This window comes from Hyla sarda, chromosome 7, assembly GCF_029499605.1.
Source record: "Hyla sarda isolate aHylSar1 chromosome 7, aHylSar1.hap1, whole genome shotgun sequence".
Lineage (NCBI taxonomy): Eukaryota > Metazoa > Chordata > Amphibia > Anura > Hylidae > Hyla > Hyla sarda.
Window position 1 is genome coordinate 209513546 of NC_079195.1, and position 19910 is coordinate 209533455.

The 19910-nt window shown below is 43.2% G+C and overlaps 1 protein-coding gene across 2 annotated transcripts in view; it reads left to right on the forward strand.

Annotated features, from left to right (window-relative positions):
• The window catches only part of COL24A1 (collagen type XXIV alpha 1 chain), a 294542-nt gene that overhangs the window by 236853 nt on the left and 37779 nt on the right, over positions 1 to 19910 (forward strand). For both annotated transcript variants that reach the window (XR_008846625.1, XM_056532502.1), the window contains exons 33-46: positions 670 to 723; positions 2959 to 3012; positions 3644 to 3697; positions 4763 to 4816; positions 5168 to 5275; positions 6246 to 6299; positions 7476 to 7583; positions 7937 to 7990; positions 11558 to 11611; positions 13939 to 13995; positions 16383 to 16436; positions 16827 to 16880; positions 17262 to 17315; positions 18955 to 19008. Coding sequence is in view for 1 of the 2 variants with exons in the window: in XM_056532502.1 (XP_056388477.1) it covers positions 670 to 723; positions 2959 to 3012; positions 3644 to 3697; positions 4763 to 4816; positions 5168 to 5275; positions 6246 to 6299; positions 7476 to 7583; positions 7937 to 7990; positions 11558 to 11611; positions 13939 to 13995; positions 16383 to 16436; positions 16827 to 16880; positions 17262 to 17315; positions 18955 to 19008 (867 nt within the window). In the remaining variant the exon portion in view is untranslated. The remainder of the gene's footprint in view (positions 1 to 669; positions 724 to 2958; positions 3013 to 3643; positions 3698 to 4762; positions 4817 to 5167; positions 5276 to 6245; positions 6300 to 7475; positions 7584 to 7936; positions 7991 to 11557; positions 11612 to 13938; positions 13996 to 16382; positions 16437 to 16826; positions 16881 to 17261; positions 17316 to 18954; positions 19009 to 19910) is intronic.

The following is a 19910-nucleotide window of genomic DNA, read 5'->3' on the forward strand; positions in this document are numbered from 1 at the left end:
TCTGTTCACACTACGGAATTTCCGAGTGTAATTCTGATTAGAAATTATACTGGGAAATTCTAGTGTAGCAAAATCCCATTACTGGCAATAGGATTCCGCTGCACAGTGCACACTACGGAATTAATTGCTGCCGAAATCCATTACCCTCTATGGGGACAGCAAAGTACTGTACGTACGGTCCTAGCGGCAACCTTAATAATTCAAACTTTCCCATATAAATTTAGCACGGCTCTACGACCCAGAAATCCAGATTAATTGGTTTGCCATTTGTAATCCAGATATTTAGTTTCACAATAATGTAAAGAACAATAGCCCCTTATGAGGAATTCACAAACTGTAGGGAGTAATTCAGAGCAGATTTACATAACCCATTCAAGCTCATCTCGGCAGGATTGTACCAGATGTTTAGAATTTGTTTAATTAAAAAAAAAAAAAAAATTATTTAAACGCGAATAGACTTGGGTTCAGACCATCAGACCCCACATGCCTGTCTCTAAATATTGCAGTAAATACGAGCTCGAGTAAATCGCATTGTTTATTTTAGAACAAAATGAACTCTCCCGGACACTTCGGATTCGCCAAAGTCAATGCCATATATCGTGATCATACTATATTCCACTTTTCCTGTTTTTTTGTACGGATAAATATATAATTTGTCTTAAATGTTAGGGTCCGAGGGGACCGCAAGGAGACGCAGGCCCACCTGGAGAAACAGGCCCAGAGGTGAGTTCTGCACTTTTTAGAATTATTGTTATTAAACATTAATTTATTGCAGTATTTCTCAACCAGTGTGCCTCCAGTTGTTGCAAAACTACAACTCCCAGTATGCCCGGACAGCCGTTGGCTGTCCGGGCATGCTGGGAGTTGTAGTTTAGCAACAGCTGGAGGCACACTGGTTGGGAAACACTGCTATATACTGCTTGATATTATTATTGTCTGTATGCAGGCTGGGATATAGATAAAAGGGGGCTGAACCCTCCATATTTACCCCAGTAAAGACTGGAAGATCTGCCCACTTATGATCATGGGTATTGTCTGTTTATTGGGAGGGCAGGGCTGGTGCAATGATTTTTGACGCCCTAGAGAAAAGCAAATTTTACCGTGCTGATTGGCTCCGCCCTTTGACATGCCTCACCTTACTACTGGGGTGGCACACTGTAACAAACCTCCTCCTTTTGTAGTCTCCTTTCTACTGGGGTGACACACTGTAACAAAGCCCCTCCTCATGTAATCTCCTTACTACGGGGGTGACACACTGTAACAAACCTCCTCCTTTTGTAATCTCCTTTCTACTGGGGTGACACACTGTAACAAACCTCCTCCTCATGTAATCTCCTTACTACTGGGGTGACACACTGTAACAAACCTCCTCATTATGTAATCACCTTACTACTGGGGTGACACACTGTAACAAACCTCCTCCTTTTGTAATCTCCTTTCTACTGGGGTGACACACTGTAACAAACCTCCTCCTCATGTAATCTCCTTACTACTGGGGTGACACTGTAACAAACCTCCTCATTATGTAATCTCCTTACTACTGGGGTGACACACTGTAACAAAGCCCCTCCTGATGTAATCTCCTTACTACTTGGGTGACACACTGTAACAAACCTCCTCCTTTTATAATCTCCTTTCTACTGGGGTGACACACTGTAACAAAGCCCCTCCTCATGTAATCTCCTTACTACTGGGGTGACACACTGTAACAAACCCGCTCTTCATGTAATCTCCTTACTACGGGGGGTGAAACACTGTAACAAACCTCCTCCTTTTGTAATCTCCTTTCTACTGGGGTGACACACTGTAACAAATCTCCTCCTCATGTAATCTCCTTACTACTGGGGTGACACACTGTAACAAACCTCCTCCTCATGTAATCTCCTTACTACTGGGGTGACACTGTAACAAACCTCCTCATTATGTAATCTCCTTACTACTGGGGTGACACACTGTAACAAAGCCCCTCCTGATGTAATCTCCTTACTACTTGGGTGACACACTGTAACAAACCTCCTCCTTTTATAATCTCCTTTCTACTGGGGTGACACACTGTAACAAAGCCCCTCCTCATGTAATCTCCTTACTACTGGGGTGACACACTGTAACAAACCCGCTCTTCATGTAATCTCCTTACTACGGGGGGTGAAACACTGTAACAAACCTCCTCCTTTTGTAATCTCCTTTCTACTGGGGTGACACACTGTAACAAATCTCCTCCTCATGTAATCTCCTTACTACTGGGGTGACACACTGTAACAAATCTCCTCCTCATGTAATCTCCTTACTACTGGGGTGACACACTGTAACAAACCTCCTCCTCATGTAATCTCCTTACTACTGGGGTGACACACTGTAACAGACCTCCTCCTCATGTAATCTCCTTACTACTGGGGTGACACACTGTAACAAACCTCCTCCTCATGTAAGTACTTTACTACTGGGGTGACACACTGTAACAAACCCGTTCCTCATGTAATCTCCTTACCAATGGGAGTTTTTTGGGAGTGGTTTACTAGCCACGTAATTTCCGCACTGATTTACGACATGCGACTTTTGCACAAAGGTGAAAATATTGGATATGAAAAGTCACGAGAAAACGCCTGGCACACACTAATCCGCTGCACAGGCGAAAAATCCCAAAAAGTCGCACATGATAATATATGACCCCCGAAGTTCCTACATTTCCTTATTTCAGTTGTATATTTTATACTTCTTTATATATTTTTTAGCTTTATATTTGGAGGATCAGTGAAATGTGTGTACAACGGATTTGTAGCCAGCTTCACTCTATTCTTTAGGTGAGCAGGTAGTATACCAAAACAGTGTCCATGCCGGGCATATCGCAAACAAATTTCCCATTTTGTATCGTCAAGCACGTTTTCATTCATTTTATTATATCAGGCTGTGTTGGAATATTTTACGCTTTATTCATGCTATAAAATTTATTTTAAACAGGGAACGCCCGGAACTGAAGGAAGTGCTGGTGCTCAAGGAGATCCTGGCATAAAGGTGAGCCGTTATATGCCCAGTACATGTATAGAAGACCATCACCTTAGAACAATGTTTCCCAACCAGGGTTCCTTCAGCTGTTGCAAAACTACAATTCCCAGCATGCCCAGACAGCTGAATGCTGTCTGGGCATGCTGGGAGTTGTAGCTTTGCTACAGCTGAAGGCACCTTGGTTGGTAAACATTGTTCTAGAAGATAATTTCTCAACACAAACATGCTGATAAGGAAGTTCCAGCATTGGGCTTCCATGGCGAAGGAGTCAGGACCATACATAATGCCAAGGGTAAAGTGTTATGTAAAACCACTACTAAAAGCCTTGCCTGGAACAACCAAATCCACATCTCCACTCTGATGTCTGAAAGATACCCACAAAATGCACAGATTTAGTTTGTGGCCTTGGTTGTGCCCCTTGGTCCATATATAAGTAAACTTCAGTGGAAGAACAAACATAGACTTGTTCCACTTATGGCCTAGAGTCCACGTATTTTTTGGTCATTGAAGAAGTAAATGGGTTAAAAGAAGGAATAAAGAATCAACTATATCATTGTCAATTACAAAATTGCAGCATTCATTTAGCCTTCCGAAGTGATGTGTAAAAATATTCTTCTCTATTAATCTTGGTCGATTGCAGGGAGATCTTGGAAATATCGGTAACACAGGGGAACCAGGAGAACCGGGCATCAGGGTAAGTTATTGTGGTGTGAATTTTTGCCATTGCATAATGGATTTATAAAGTATAATCTTGTGGCAACCAGCACCACCTTTCTGCAACCACTGGATTGTTGGACGGCTTAGGCTAGATTCACATCGCGATTTAACCATCCGTAAAATTGGACGAAATCGGATTGCCAAAAATCGTATGCAATCGAATGTAAAAATTTCTTTGCTATCCGATTTAAAATCGTATCCAAAAATCGTACAGATAAAAATTCAATCCGATTTTCAATAAAAATCTGATCCTGTTTTTAAAAAATTAATCTGTATGTCAATGGCAATAAAGTTTTATACATTTGAAGTGTATGTGTTTTAAAGTCTACTGCGTATGCGTAAAAAAAAAATGTGTGCGATTAATCTGATCGCGCAGTCACACGATTCCATGCCATTTACATAGACACCAATAATAAAAATATCGGACACGATTTGGTCAACCGCGATTTTACCTCCGATCTTAAATCGTGCAAAGTCGGATGCGGATCAAAACCGATGCATTTGTTGTCGATCATTAATGAATGGAAGTCAATGGATACGACTTGGCATGCATATTTCTACGATTTCAAAGTTAAAAATCGTGATGGTAAATTTGTGATGTGAGTGCACCCTAAGTGATCATCTAGGTCAGGGTTTCCCAATGAGTGTGCCTCCAGCTGTTGCAAAACTGCCACACCCAGTATGCCCGGACAGCCGTTGGCTGTCCGTGCATGCTGGTTGTGGTAGTTTTGCAACAGCTAGAGGCTCCCTGGTTGGTAAACCTTGATCTAGATGTATACGAACAGGTTACTGATTTCATCAAAGGTCTTGCAGTCAATTATCAGCTCTTTGGGGGAGGGCACTATAGCTGTAAGGAAGCCACTCATTGGCTACACGCAACTTAGATTAAGAGAAATTGGTGTACGTAATGCCACAAATGACAACAATGAAATATGATCTCTGTTCCTCTATATCACATTCAAAATTGTTTAATAGTATATACTGTACCATGCAATGTCAATTTAAATATTTAACTTATAATTTTTTTATGGGACTAAAATAGGGAGGACCAGGTCCTGCAGGTGAAGATGGTGTTCAAGGAAAAGATGGCCCAAAGGTAACAACCGCTTTTCAGACCATGAGTTCTTTACTGACTGGTGGGGGGTTCTCTCTAATTGGGTCCTCCATGAGTTTCTGCTTTTGCATATAGAATACTGTATAACTAGAGATGGTAACTTACCTTTGCTGGATTCGAGATACAGATTTGGATAATTGAAGGGGTAACAAACAGGAACTCCATCCCTTGCCCCATAACTCCATCCCTTGCCCCATAACTCCATCCCCTTCCCTATAATTCCATCACCTGCCCTATAACTCCATCCCCTGCCCTATAACTCCATCCCCTGCCTATTTTCATAACACTTATTGTTCATGTTCTAAATTTGTATATACTTATGGCTTTGTGAAGGGCGAACCTGGTGACCACGGTCTTCAAGGAGAGCATGGAGAAAAGGGAGAAGCAGGAATACCCGGCATCCAGGGACCTGTTGGAGAACCTGCCAGAATGGGATTACCGGTATGTTTCTTTTGTCTTCAACCCAAAATTATATTATTATTATATTTTCTTTACTCTTTTTTTTATCTAAATTGGTCCAGTATTCTCTGTATGTATATATATCTATGTGTATGTGTGTGTATATATATATATATATATATTGATATATTGTTATATTGTATGTGTGTTGCAATTCCCATTTTCTGGTAAAGACTTTACATTCCTATAATGCATGGTGTTGATACCAATACCATAAATGATGAAATTATTTTTGTCTGCAGTTACCCCTAAGGGCGCTTACTGCATATTTTTTTATACACTGAACATAATAAGAAGAAAACAGTGTACAGTCATTTCCTCCTAGTGGTGTCTAGAGGAAGCCAGGATTTTAAAGGGGAGTGCTGTGTAAATAAACAACCTAAGTATTGTGTCCCCACCAAACCCCCCCCCCCCTAAATTCCTGGCCATCACTGCCGTGTTCTGAGCACGAAAACCCCAGCCCCAATTCATGATGTCACTCTATGCCCCCTCCATTCATGTCTATAGGAGGGGGGAGTGACGGCTGTGTAATAGTAGTTACACCCCCTCCCATAGACATGAATGAAGGGGGCGTGGCGTGACGTCACATCCCCAGTACCGGAAACCCGGAGGTTTCTAGAGACGCAGTCCCCGCATAGAATGCGGGCGCTGCAGGGTGATCGCGGGGGGAGTCTCAGCAATGGGCCGCCTGCGATCAGACATCTTATCCCCTATCCTTTGGATAGGGGATAAAATGTTTTTGCCCGGAATACTCCCGGAACATGATTTGTTGAACATTGTCTCAGCATGTACTTGATTTCAGGTGGCAGGTTCCCTTTAACCATATTATTAGCTTCAGATTTTGTTCTCACCACTTTTCACTGAGTAGCAGCAACAATTCACAGCTTTATTTATATAGGTTTTCTTATACTTGTTAATTAAACTATATATGTTTTTGTTTATTGAAAAACAGGGACCAGAAGGAAAGCAAGGAAATCCAGGTCCAAGGGGTCGTCCTGGCAGAAAGGTGAGAAGAACCAGCATCAAAGACAGTCTGATATCATGCGCACTCATACTTCTGTAAGGGCTTGTCCTCACGGGTATTATCTGCACCTGTGTAAACCACTGCCCCACGGCTTTCCTCTGAGCACCAGGGGGCCAAGGTTTAACATTCCCATTGACTTCTCTTTCCATACAGCTACATGCTAAAGCTCCCATAGAAGTGACCTGGATGCTGTGTATCACAATGGGAACCTGCGGGTGATAAATGCCACTGTATGTCTATATAGTGGCTTCTATTGGAGCTATAAATCTTCTACCCAACATTGCAAAATTCCAAAGAGCCTTACCCCATTAGCTTTTTGGATGAGATCTCTCTTATATTTTCCCTAGTGGAGCATTGTAAGGTCTGTAAGACTAAAAATACCTTTTGGCACTATTCTCAAGGAGAAAGGTTACTGCTTTAGTCCCTCTGTCTTGAAGTGTTTTTTTAGGGGAAAGAAATGTCATTTTATGCTTCCCTGTGCACTGAAAATAAAAAAGCCTGCATACTCACCTCCCTCACCACTGGCAAGTCTTCAGGTTCCCGCTGAGGTCCTCTTCTTCCTTTTTCCAATGACATTTCATGAAGATGGGAACTGTCCAATGATTGGGCTCAGTCGAAAGTATAGGACCGCCACAGAGACTGGAAGACTTGGCGGCAGCAGTGGCGGGAGAGGGGGGAGGTGAATATGCAGGCTTTTTTTTATTTTCAAGAAGACCATTTTTTTTTTTTTTTCAAAGAAGACCCCTTAAAATTGTGAAGCTCCACTTGATCACTATTGGAATGTAGTAGCTAAATCTAGAGAATAAATTGATAAGAGTCAAGGTTTACATCCTAGAAAACATTGTGGGTTCTATCCAAAATGTATGTCATGTCTTAGATTTCCACATGCTGATATGTAAGGGTGTGTTTCCATGCTCACATTTTTTTGAGTTTTTGAAGCCAAAGCCAAGAAGAGATTTACAATGATAAGAATTCTCAGTCTTCCCTTTGTAATAATGTTCTACAGTTCTGATCCGCTCCCGGCTTTGGCTCCAAAAGCTGAATAAAAAAATCTGAACATGGAATCACACCCAAAGCAATCTTGTCATATTGAATACCTTGGTAGGTATTTATTTTAGTAAACATGAAATCATAGCATTATCATAATTTTCCCTACAGGGAGAAAAAGGTCACATGGGGCCAGTCGGAGAGCCTGGAAGTATAGGTGACAGCGGAAAGTCCGGAGAATCGGGACCGAAAGGATCTCGGGGCACAAGAGGGCCACTGGTGGGTATTTACCAATATGGAAGAAATCAAGCACCAAACCTGACGTAACAGAACAACAAATAACTAAAAACAACATAAATCCATCTGTTTGTATCTATAATATAAACTCTGTGTTCAGATCAAAGGATGGCAATTACCACGAGAGCCGAAGACTTTCTTCCTTATAATTCCAGGGGGTATAACTATAAGTGTGATTCCTATCTGACCGCACAGTCATGCAGGAAGATGTTTCCTTTAATTCAAGTGGGATAAATACTAAATCCTTTGATGCCCCAATTATCAAGAAAAACAACAAAGCAGGAAGCAGAGAGCATTGCATCATATGTAATTTTTATTTACTTGTGTTTGGACAGGGGCATTTAGGAGCCATGGGACCAGAAGGAGAGCCTGGAATTCCAGGATATGGGGTATGAAGTTTCACAATGTTTCTTTCTGTTTACTTTTTTTTTTTTTTTTTTTTTTTTTTTTATATTAATAATAATAATAATTTGATTATTTTCTTTTCTTTTATATTTTTATCTTGCTACTGTTCTTAAAGTGTACCTGTCATCAACAAAATCTTTTTATATAACGTAGATAATAACATTATATGTATATTTGGAATATACATTGGTTAAAAAAATATATATTTTTGTCCCTGCAGCTATTGTCTGTGTGTCTCTATGAGGAGTCCAAATACAGGAAGTGAGGGTGGACAAGCAGGGCTCTGTGCAGTGAGGACAAGCAGGGCTCTGTACACTGAGGACAAGCAGGGCTATGTACACTGAGGGCAAGCGGGGCTCTGTACACTGAGGACAAGCGGGGCTCTGTACACTGAGGACAAGCGGGGCTCTGTAAACTGAGGACAAGCAGGGCTCTATACACTGAGGACAAGCAGGGCTCTGTACACTGATGACAAGCAGGGCTCTGTACACTGAGGGCAAGTGGGGCTCTGTACACTGAGGACAAGCAGGGCTCTGTAAAACTCAGGACAAGCGGGGCTCTGTACACTGATGACAAGCAGGACTCTGTACACTGATGACAAGCAGGGCTCTGTACACTGATGACAAGCGGGACTCTGTACACTGAGGGCAAGTGAGGCTCTGGACACTGAGGTCAAGCAGGGCTCTGTACACTGATGACAAGCGGGACTATGTACACTGAGGGCAAGCGGGCTCTGGACACTGATGACAAGCTGGACTCTGTACACTGATGACAAGCTGGACTCTGTACACTGAGGGCAAGCAGGGCTCTGTACACTGAGGACAAGCAGGGCTCTGTACACTGAGGACAAGCAGGGCTCTGTACACTGAGGACAAGCAGGGCTCTGTACACTGAGGACAAGCAGGGCTCTGTACACTGAGGACAAGCGGGGCTCTGTACACTGAGGACAAGCGGGGCTCTGTACACTGAGGACAAGCGGGGCTCTGTACACTGAGGACAAGCGGGGCTCTGTACACTGAGGACAAGCAGGGCTCTGTACACTGAGGACAAGCAGGGCTCTGTACACTGAGGACAAGCAGGGCTCTGTACACTGAGGACAAGCAGGGCTCTGTACACTGAGGACAAGCAGGGCTCTGTGCAGTGAGGCTCTATGACATGCTCCTGGCTCACACATCAGGATGATTGACAAACCAGGAGCCTGCACACAGCCCTGTTTGTCCCGCCCTCACTTCCTGTATTTTGACTCATCATAGAGACACACAGGCAATAGCTGCTGGGACAGCACTTTTTCACCCATAGATATACAAATTTTGTTAACCAATGTATATTACAAATATACATATTATTGTATTATGTACATTATATAAAAAGTTTTTGCTGACGACAGGTACACTTTATTGATTTTATCCTATTATGATGTAATACATAGTCAAGTGAACCAAAGACCAGAAACTGGTAAAGATAAGTATCCCTGGTCAGAGAAATTTCAACTTAGTACCCCAAAGATTAGGATTGTTCAGTGCCACCACATTGGCTCTATTAGTAAATTATTTTGTCTATAACAGTGCCCCCATAGTTGTTTTCAGCCTCCAACATTACATTGCCTCTATAACACATTCAGCTCAGATCTAATCCCACAATAAACATCCAGCCACCAACATTGGCGCCAAAACCGAGTCCGCTTACTATAGTAGAAGGAGTTATATGGGTACTCCGGTGTAAAACTTTTTAGAACTGGTGCCAGAAGGTTAAACAGATTTGTAAATTACTTCTATTAAAAAAAATATTTATTCTTCCAGTACTTATTAGCAGCTATATGCTACAGAGTAAATTCTTTGCTTTTTGAATTTCTTTTTTGTCTTGTCCACAGTGCTCTCTGCTGACACCTCTGTCCGTGTCAGGAACTGTCCAGAGTAGCATAGGTTTGCTATGAGGATTTTCTCCTGCTCTGGACAGTTCCTGATACGGGCAGCAGGTGTCAGCAGAGAGCACTGTGGATAAGACAAAAAAGAAATTCAAAAAAGAAAAAAGCTAAAAAAGTGCTGGCAGGATAAAGATTATTTTTAATAGAAGTAATTTACAAATCTGTTTAACTTTCTGGCACCAGTTGATATATAAAAATAAGTTTTTTCCTGGATAACCCCTTTAACTTAAAGTTGGTCATACACATTAGATTGTTGTCAGCCAGATCTGCCAACTCTGGTGGTATCAACTGACCATCCACTTTATATGGTGGCCTCCCAAAGGTCAGAACCCCAACTGATCATAAAGTGATGGAATATCACTAGGCCAGTGTTTCCCAACCAGGGTGCCTCCAGCTGTTGCAAAACTACAACTCCCAGCATTTTGGCTATTTTTCTTTGTTAAATATGCAAGCACCTATACGAAAAGCATTGCACAAAAGCTTTGGAATCTTGTAGGTGGTGAATGATTTTTCACCTATTGTGTACCCATGAGCACCCACATGCCACCAAAGCAGTGTTTCCCAACCAGGGTGCCTCCAGCTGTTGCAAAACTACAACTCCCAGCATTTTGGCTATTTTTCTTTGTTAAATATGCATGCACCTATACGAAAAGCATCGCACAAAAGCTTTGGAATCTTGTAGAAGGTGAATGATTTTCCACCCATTGTGCACCTATGAGCACCCACATGCCACCAAAGCAGTGTTTCCCAACCAGGGTGCCTCCAGCTGTTGTAAAACTACAACTCCCCGCATGCCCGGACAGCCTTCGGCTGTCCGGGCATGCTGGGAGTTGTAGTTTTGCAACAGCTGGAGGCACCCTGGTTGGGAAACACTGCACTAGGCTATACCATCACTTTATGATCAGTTGGGGTTCTGGCCTTTTAGGACCTCCACCAGTCCCCAGATTGAAAGAATCACAGCACTGGTTTACAGACTTTCTCTACACAGCGCCATTCTGTTCACCCACTGTTTAGGGAAAGTGAAGCACAGCAACCTGCAAGTGAAAGGGGCTGGCTGCTGTTCCCTACAGAGGCCCCCAAACTCATTGGAGAGTCGGCCAAGCCTGTGGATTACCTCAGGAACTACCAATCGTCTAATGTGTATGGGAGCTTCCTGAATTGATTGAACAATTGGCTCAATCTTTGCTCAGCCTAAGACATCTGTGACAGACACATCTCCTAAAAGCACCATATATTCTTCCCTTATCTTTACCATTTATCTGTAAGGGTACCATATACCATGGGTTGGGAAACTATTCATGACTACCAACAAATTAATAGGTCGTGTTCATGCTTCAGTGCTATACCTTCTTCCCGGTGAATACATTAGCAGACTTCATGGGACTGTTGACTGGACCGGTCATGTAACCAATACTCCGTTCACTTTTGTCATTAAAAAACCTGTCTTTTTCTATTCAAAGTTGAATAGGAACTTTGGGGCCCCTCAGACATGAGGGCCTGGATGTGACTGCTCCTCTGCTCCCCTATAGTTATGCTCCATTATCTAAATCATTTTACACATGTATCCCAATGTATCAGAAAAAAGTCATGTATATTACTTATATATATATACCGTATTTCTATGCAGGGTCATCAAGGCCAGACAGGACCCCCAGGACCACCTGGGCCTAAAGGAGAAAAGGTAATAGCTTTACATTATTTCAGATGTCATAGGATATATGGCTCTGGATGATCCATTCTTCAACCTCTGGCTTTGGACTTTTAAAGGGGTACTCCGCCCCTGGCATCTTATCCCCTATCCAAAGGATAGGGGATAAGATGTTAGATCGCCGCGGTCCCGCTGCTGGGGACCCTGGGGATCGCCGCTGCGGCACCCCGCCATCATTACTGCACGGAGCGTGTTCGCTCTGTGCGTAATGACGGGCGATACAGGGGCCGGAGCAGCGTGACGTCATGGCTCCGCCCCTCATGACATTACGGCCCGTCCTCTTAATGCAAGTCTATGGCAGGGGGCGTGACGACCGCCACGCCCCCTTCCCATAGACTTTTATTGACGGGGGCGGGCCGTGACGTCACGAGGGGCGGAGCCGTGACGTAACGATGCTCCGGCCCCTGTATTGCCCGTCATTACGTGCAGAGCGATCTCGCTCTGCGCAGTAATGATAGCGGGGTGCTGCAGCAGCGATCCCCAGGGTCCCCAGCAGTGGGACCCCGGCGATCTGACATCTTATGCTCTATCCTTTGGATAGGGGATAAGATGTCTAGGGGCGGAGTACCCCTTTAAGGGTACGTTCAGACGAGCGGATTGACAGCATATTTTACTCTGCGGATCCGCCGCTGAAGGACCTCTGTATGGTGCCTTTACATACGCCGCTACGTGCAGACACACTGAAGCGATGTGCGAGTAGTCGCGCATGCGCGGTGTACTATCACACATCGTGACCGCTCCCCCTGCTCAATGAGCTAGGTCGAGAGCTGCCGCGATGTGCACATCGCAGTGTGTCTGCTCATAGCGACGTATTGCCGCTCCGAGCAGTTACATGTAAAGGCAGCATATAGAGGTCCTTCAGCAGCGGATCTGCATCGAAATACGCGCTGAAAATCCGCTCGTCTGAACGTACCCTAAAGGGGTACTCCGGTGAAGACCAATTTTTTTTAAATCAACTGGTGCCAGAACGTTAAACAGATTTGTAAATTACTTCTATTTAAAAATCTTAATCCTTCCAGTACTTATCAGCTGCTGTATGCACCAGAGGAAGTTCTTTTATTTTTAAGTTTCTTTTCTGTCTGACCACAGTGCTCTCCGCTGACACCTCTGTCCATGTCAGGGACTGTCCAGAGAAGGAGCAAATCCCCATAGCAAACCTCTCCTGCTATAGACAGTTCCTGAGACAGACAGACAGAGGTGGCAGCAGAGAGCGCTGTGGTCAGACAGAAAAGAAATTAAAAAAGAAAAGAACTTCCTCTGGTGCATACAGCAACTGATAAGTACTTGAAGGGTTAAGATTTTTAAATAGAAGTAATTTACAAATCTGTTTAACTTTCTGGCACCAGTTGATTTAAAAAAAATATATAGTTTTTCCCCGGAGTACCCCTTTAAAAAATAGTTTTTCACCGGAGTACCCCTTTAACCTGCATTTCAGTGGGATTTTTTTAGTGTCCTAATGTGAAGAACATTGGAAGTTGATGGGGAATGTCAGTGGGAAAGTCTCCAGCAGTAAAACACAAAAATCCCTGTCCATTTCCTTGGCTTCTCCAAGACCATGCATGGTCCAGCACCTTCACCACCACTGCTGAATGTGAATGGATCTCCACAAGAACATGACCTCTGCTAAACAGAGACCACAGACAACATGGAGCGATACTGGAATATGTGACCAGCACTTAAAGGGGTACTCCGCTGGAATTTTTATTTGATTTTTATTTTAAATCAACTGGTGCCATAAAGTTAAACAGATTTGTAAATTACTTTATTAAAAAATATTAATCCTTCTAGTACTTATAAGCTTCTGTATGCTCCACAGGAAGTTCTTTTCTTTTTTAATTTCCTTTCTGTCTGACCACAGTGCTCTCTGCTGACACCTCTGTCCATGTCAGGAACTGTCCAGAGCAGGATAGGTTTGCTTTGGGGATTTGCTCCTACACTAGACCGTTCCTAAAATGGACAAAGGTGTCAGCAGAGAGCACTGTGGTCAGACAGAAAGGAAATTCAAAAAGAAAAGAACTTTCCATGTAGTATACAGCAGATGATAAGTACTGGAAAGATTAAGATTTTTTAATAGAAGTCATTTACAAATCTTCTGGCACCAGCTGATTTATAAAAAAAAAAAAAAAAAAAAAAAAAAAGTTTTCCAGTGGAGTACCCCTTTAATACCAGAGAGACTGAATTCTGAAAAAATCTAGAGATATTATAAGATATTACTTGGATATGAATTTGACTTGGGCCATTATTGGCTTTCTGTTGTCTATTTTGTAAAGAAATATTAAAAACATACTTTTGCATTGTAGGGTTATCCTGGAGAAGACAATACTGTAATGGGACCACAGGGATCCCCAGGTGAACCAGTAGGTTTTTCCCTAAAGCATTTTTTGTTTTAGGAGCTATATCATCTTCTATAAACCAACATGTAGCGCATGTTATTACTTTGTTTTGCTTTTGTGCTGGTGTATGTGTCTATCTATCTATCTATCTATCTATGTGAATACATTGTTTAAAGAAGCATTCTACAGTGCATCATAGGCTATTATTTGAGAATAATGTAAAGGTTCTTGTGTATGCCTTTTTCTTACCTCATTTTGCTGACCTGGCAGGCATGGAATAGGCTCTGTTTTGCAGTATACAGTGTATATATATATATATATATATATATATATATATATATATATATAGCTGGAGGGAAGGTGTATATCTACTAATTATCCTGATCCCATAGAGCTAGCAGATGGAGCTGGGAGGGGTAAAGCTACTATATATCATGACCCCATAGAGATAGCAGCAGTATACAGATAGAGCTGAACAGGAGGTGGATAACTACTATACACCCTGATCCCATAGCGATAGCAGCAGTAAACAGATAAAGTTGGGAGAGGACGGGGGGGGTCTTAGAGCTTGTAGGAGGGATCTGGTAGGTGATGATGTCATCCTGTAGTGCACAGGAAGTCGGAGTGTGACATCCTGTTGTGACCATTAGGTACTGAAGGATTTTTGGAGTCAGACTGGTCATCTCATGGCCAATCTGTAAAGAGAGAGTAAAAGCGCTCCTTGGTGTAATAAACGAGAGACAAATAAAATACAAAAGGCTGTATAGCCGCTCACTTGAGGTAGTTGTGTAACAACATACACAACAATGGTGAGCGTGTAATAGTAACGTGTCCACAGCCCCCATGCCCCCCCCCGGCTCAAAGCAATAGAGAAAGAGATGGTTCAACAGGAACGCCGGTAGCATCAGGTTAGTAAAAGCACGTGTGTTTAATTTTCCCAGAATGCAACGCGTTTCACTGCTAAAGCAGCTTCATCAGGCACCTGATGAAGCTGTTGTAGCAGTAAAATGCGTTGCATTCTGGGAAAATTAAACACCCTTGATTTTACTTACCTGATGCTGTCTGTGTCCTGAGCCATGTGGAATCGGCGTTCCTGTTGAAGCCATCTCTTTCTCTATCTCATGGCCAAGTTAGGGTGCGTTCACACGGAATAATTCACGCCGAAAAATTTATGGGCGGAAAAAAGAATTTTATTTTCACCCGAAATTCGTGCGCAATTTGCGCGGAATTGCGTGTGAAAATGGGGGAGAAAGAAGTAAGAGGTTTGTCAGCCATTTCCGCGCAAATTGCGCACGAATTCCGCGCGAAAACAATGTCGGGTGGAATTTTTTTTTACCATTGACTTCTGTTGATTTCTAGCAGATTCAGCTTGAAGAATAAACATGCTCTTTCTTCAAGCGGAACGGAATTCAGCCTCGGAATTCCGCTAGCAGAATTTCCGCAGTGTGAACAGAACAGCAGAAAAAACATTAAAGTCAATGGGCAGAGGAAATGTGCATTAATTTGGAGCGGAGAATTCAAGAGGAAATACTCGAGTAAATTCCTCTTCAATTACTCAGTGTGAACGCACCCTAAGAGTAATAAAATATATAAATGAAACTGAGCTGGAATGAAACAAATGGCGCTGTATGACTTGTAATAGTGAGTGTGCATGATCTGGGCAAAAACAATAAAAAAAATCTAGAGTGCTTCTTTAAGAAATATTGAGCTTTGACCCCACTCAACCTGCCTGATTTCTGGGTCACTCCTCTGAACCCCTGTATCGGTTCCCGGACCTTTGTTTAACCAGCTGTTCCAGACCTACAACTCCATTTGTGACCTTAGAGCTGTCAGGGCCTGATGGGAGTTGTAGTTTTGCAACAGCTGGAGAATCACAGGTTGGGGAACACTGGTGTAAAGAGTAGTTGTAGTAAAGTAGATATTCTAGTGCCACTTTCTAGAACGATGGAGGAGATTTATGGAGGAAACCTTGACCAGTTGCCCATAGCAACCAATCAGATGGCTACTTTCATTTCGCAGAGGTCTTTTAAAAAATTGAAAGAAGCCATCTGATTGGTTGCTATGGGCAACTGGTCAAGGTTTTGATAAATCTCGCCCAATGTTCCCCAACCTGTGACTCTCTAGGCGTTACAAAAATACAACTCCCATCAGGCCCCGATAGCTGGAGGGCCTTAGAATGGGAAACACTGGACTGACAGAACGGTTGTAGTAAATCACTGTATATAGAGGAGGCCATATTCGGGCTCTTCCTCCTCCAATCTCCTGGTGTCCCCATCAATGTACTGCTGTGCTTCTTCCCATACAATGGCGATAGATAACATGCATGATCTGTGATGAAGGTTGTTAGGATTTCAATAGTGTTGACATGGTTAGTGGTCAATAATACACTAAAAATACACTTTTCCATGTAGGGTCCTCACGGAGAACGTGGAGACAGGGGCGAACCTGGAGATGAAGGCTATAAGGTAATCAGAAATAGAGTGGTGCTGTATGTTGAAGTATTTCCCAACCAGGGTGCCTCCAGCTGTTGCAAAACTACAACTCCCAGCATGCCCGGACAGCCGAAGGCTGTCTGGGCATGCTGGGAGTTGTAGTTTTGTAACAGCTGGAGGCACCCTGGTTGGGAAACACCGCTTTAGTGGCATATGGGTGCTCATAGGTGCATAATGGGTGGAAAATCATTCACCTTCTACAAGATTCCATAGCTTTTGTGCGATGCTTTTCGTATAGGTGCATGCATATTTACCAAAGAAAAATAGCCAAAATTAGTATTTGCTACTGCAAAGTACAGGATCCTTCATGATAAATCTGTAAGAATATAGTAAGACAGTGTGACCCTTTTTTTTTATTAATAGGGCATAGTTGGTATAGTTGGACCAAGGGGCGCCATCGGACAGCAAGGACCACCAGTAAGTACCCACGATTCCTCAATGCTTTATAAATACTTTCTCACCGTTCATGGAAGTGGTTGTTATGTAAAGATGGCAGCTGACCATGTAATGCAGTGTTTCCAACAAGGGTGCCTCCTGCTTTTGTAAAACTACAACTCCCAGCATGCCGGGCATGCTGGGAGTTGCAGTTTTGCAAGAGCTGGAGGCACCCTGGTTGGGAAACACTGTACAAGGCTATGTAATGAATAAATGGGCTGGGTCTGCCACAGCAGGAGCCACTTTCTTGGATGGTGACTCTGAGTCCCCTCTCTAGTTTGTGTGTGTATATATATATATATATATATATATATATATATATATACTGATGTACTATAGTTAACATTTTCATGAATATTTTAGGGGGAACCCGGTGAGAGAGGCGATCAGGGGCAGAAAGGAGAGCGAGGAACCATGGTAAGTAATTATTTTATCTGTGATATTATTTAGTTTTTTTTAAACGCACGTTTGAGAGGGTTTTTAACATAGTTTCGACATAGTTTCTGCGTCAAAAGCCATGCAGAATTTGAGGATTTGAATGTGAACATGTCCTTATGGCCGTTAAATCCCTTGAGATCCAGGACAGCTTTCATTTTGTATTTTTTCCTATATTTTATATATCTCTCTGTGCTTCCATGACGTAGAATAATTCTTTTATTTTCTGGTGCAAAGTGTCAAATATGTGTTCCCAAGCCCCTGAAGTGCTGAGGACTGGATTGACTACTCACTCCCCCTCCTCTCCTTGTCCCTGCCTGATTATGCACTGTTTATAGAAATAATGCTCCGCAGTAATATTTGGAAACAGGGCTTGGCTTTTAGCTGATTGACACTCAAGCAGGGACAAGGTAGGAGAGGGGAAGCAAAAAGGTATGCTGAGGGCTGGATCGCCTCCTCGCACTCCATCTCTACTTAAGTGTGCACTTTGCTCAGGGGCGAGATTTAAAAACAGAGCTCGGCTTCCAGCTGATTGACACTCAGGCAGGGACAAGGTGGGATGGGTGGGGGCATGTGAGGAGGCATTCTAAGGGCTGAATTGCCTCTTCATTCTCCCTCTTCATCCCTGCTTGAGTGTCCACTGAGCATAGAAATTGTGCTGAGGAGCAAGATTTGGAAACAGAGCTCGGCTTCTAGCTGATTGGCAGGGACTGGGAAGGAGAGGAGAAGTGGGTAAGCATGTGAGGAGGCATGGCGATGGCTGGATCACCTCCTCGCCGTCTCTCCCTATCCCTGCTTATGAGTGTGTGCTGTGCATAGCAGATGTGCTTAGGGGTGAAATTTTTAAACAGGGCTTGGTTTTCAGCTCATTTACACTCAAGCAGGGACAAGGTAGGAGAGGGGGATCAAGGAGGCATGCTAAAGTCTGGATCGCCTCCTCGCTCTCCTTCCCCATCCCTGCTCGAGTGTGCACTGTGCATAGAAATTGTGCTAAGGGTGGAGATTTGGAAACAGTGCTTGGGTTCCAGCTGATTGACACTCAAGCAGGGACAAGTTAGGAGAGGGGGAGCGAGGAGGCATGTTGAGGGCTGGATCGCCACCTCCCTTTGCCTTCCCATCCCTGCTTAAGTGTGCGCTGTGCATAGAAATTCTGCTCTGGGGTAAGATTTGGAAACAAGACTCGGCTTTCAGCTGATTGACACTCAAACAGGGACAAGGTAGGAGAGGGGGAGCGAGGGGGCATGCGTGGAGGCAGAATTATGAATGCAGTTCTGATCTATGCACAACCAGCACCGAAGAATTTACAAAGTCACCCAGCTTTCACTATAAATTCTGACATATCCTATTGGTCGTCAAACCGTGGGCCTCCAGCTGTTGCAAAACTACAACTCCCAGCATGCCCGGACAGCCAACGGCTGTCCGGGCATGCTGGGAGTTGTAGTCTTGCAACAGCTGGGGGTTCACAGTCTAGAGACTACTGTTCTATACAGTCATCACAGAGGTTATTAATTGTATTTTAATTGCGCTTTTTTATAAACCATAACATTTTTTATTGCTTTTCTATTCCCAGACCCACTTATGTTTTATAGCCTAAAATCTAGAAATCTTTTTTATATTTCAGGGCGCAAAGGGAAAGAAAGGAATGAGAGGAGCGACTGGAAAACCGGGCATTCCTGTGAGTAGTGCAGATACCGTATATGACAAGTTATCTTTTCCTTTCAATTGAATATTATTATAACATCAATTTCTTCTCCCCCCCCCCCCCCCCCCCCGCTGATCCCATATTGCAGCAGTAGCTTTATTCATAACAGATGTTCCGTGTTTTATCTGCAATCGGCAGCGAGAAGCCTGAAATATTTTTACCAGCGAGAGAGAAAAGCGTAACTACATGATGGATCGCCCCTCTGATCCTGAATAGTCGATGACACGGGTCACTTATATAGCTGTATGCGCAGAGGGCGGTTAGATACACAGACGCTCTAATGATGTTTAAAACCACAGAGAGGGGCCTGTATACAGCTTGTCAAGGGGTCGGCGTGGAACCTAGGAGTACAGAAACTCTATAGAAGTGAAAGCAAATAGCTGTCAGTGCGCAATTCCTCTATATTGGGACAAATTTTTATACATTTCATTGCTAAGACAGATCTGCGCCATTCTTCTGTTTAGTATTATATATTTATATATATATATATATATATATATATATACACACACACACACACACACACACACACACATTCCGGCAGATCAGAGACTTTACTGCAGATTGAGTTACGGTCAGGTTCACCTTTTCGCAGTGTTTTTGTAACATACTATAGTCATTGTGAGGAAGTACAGTATATGCTGGGACCTGTAGTGCTACTCAGATATCAACGGTGCCATGAGTTGTGTGGCAGTCCCATGTAAACTCTCCTAGGTGCACACAGCTTTTGGCAAACGAGTGCTGAACTTAGTGGCAGTATGGCAGGACCCTCGGGGGCGTGTTCCAGTGCACTCTGTGGGTGCAGATAACCAAACAAAGGGAGGTGAGGAGAGGAGAGGAGAGGTGCAATGCAATTTTACTCACAGAGTTTTAAA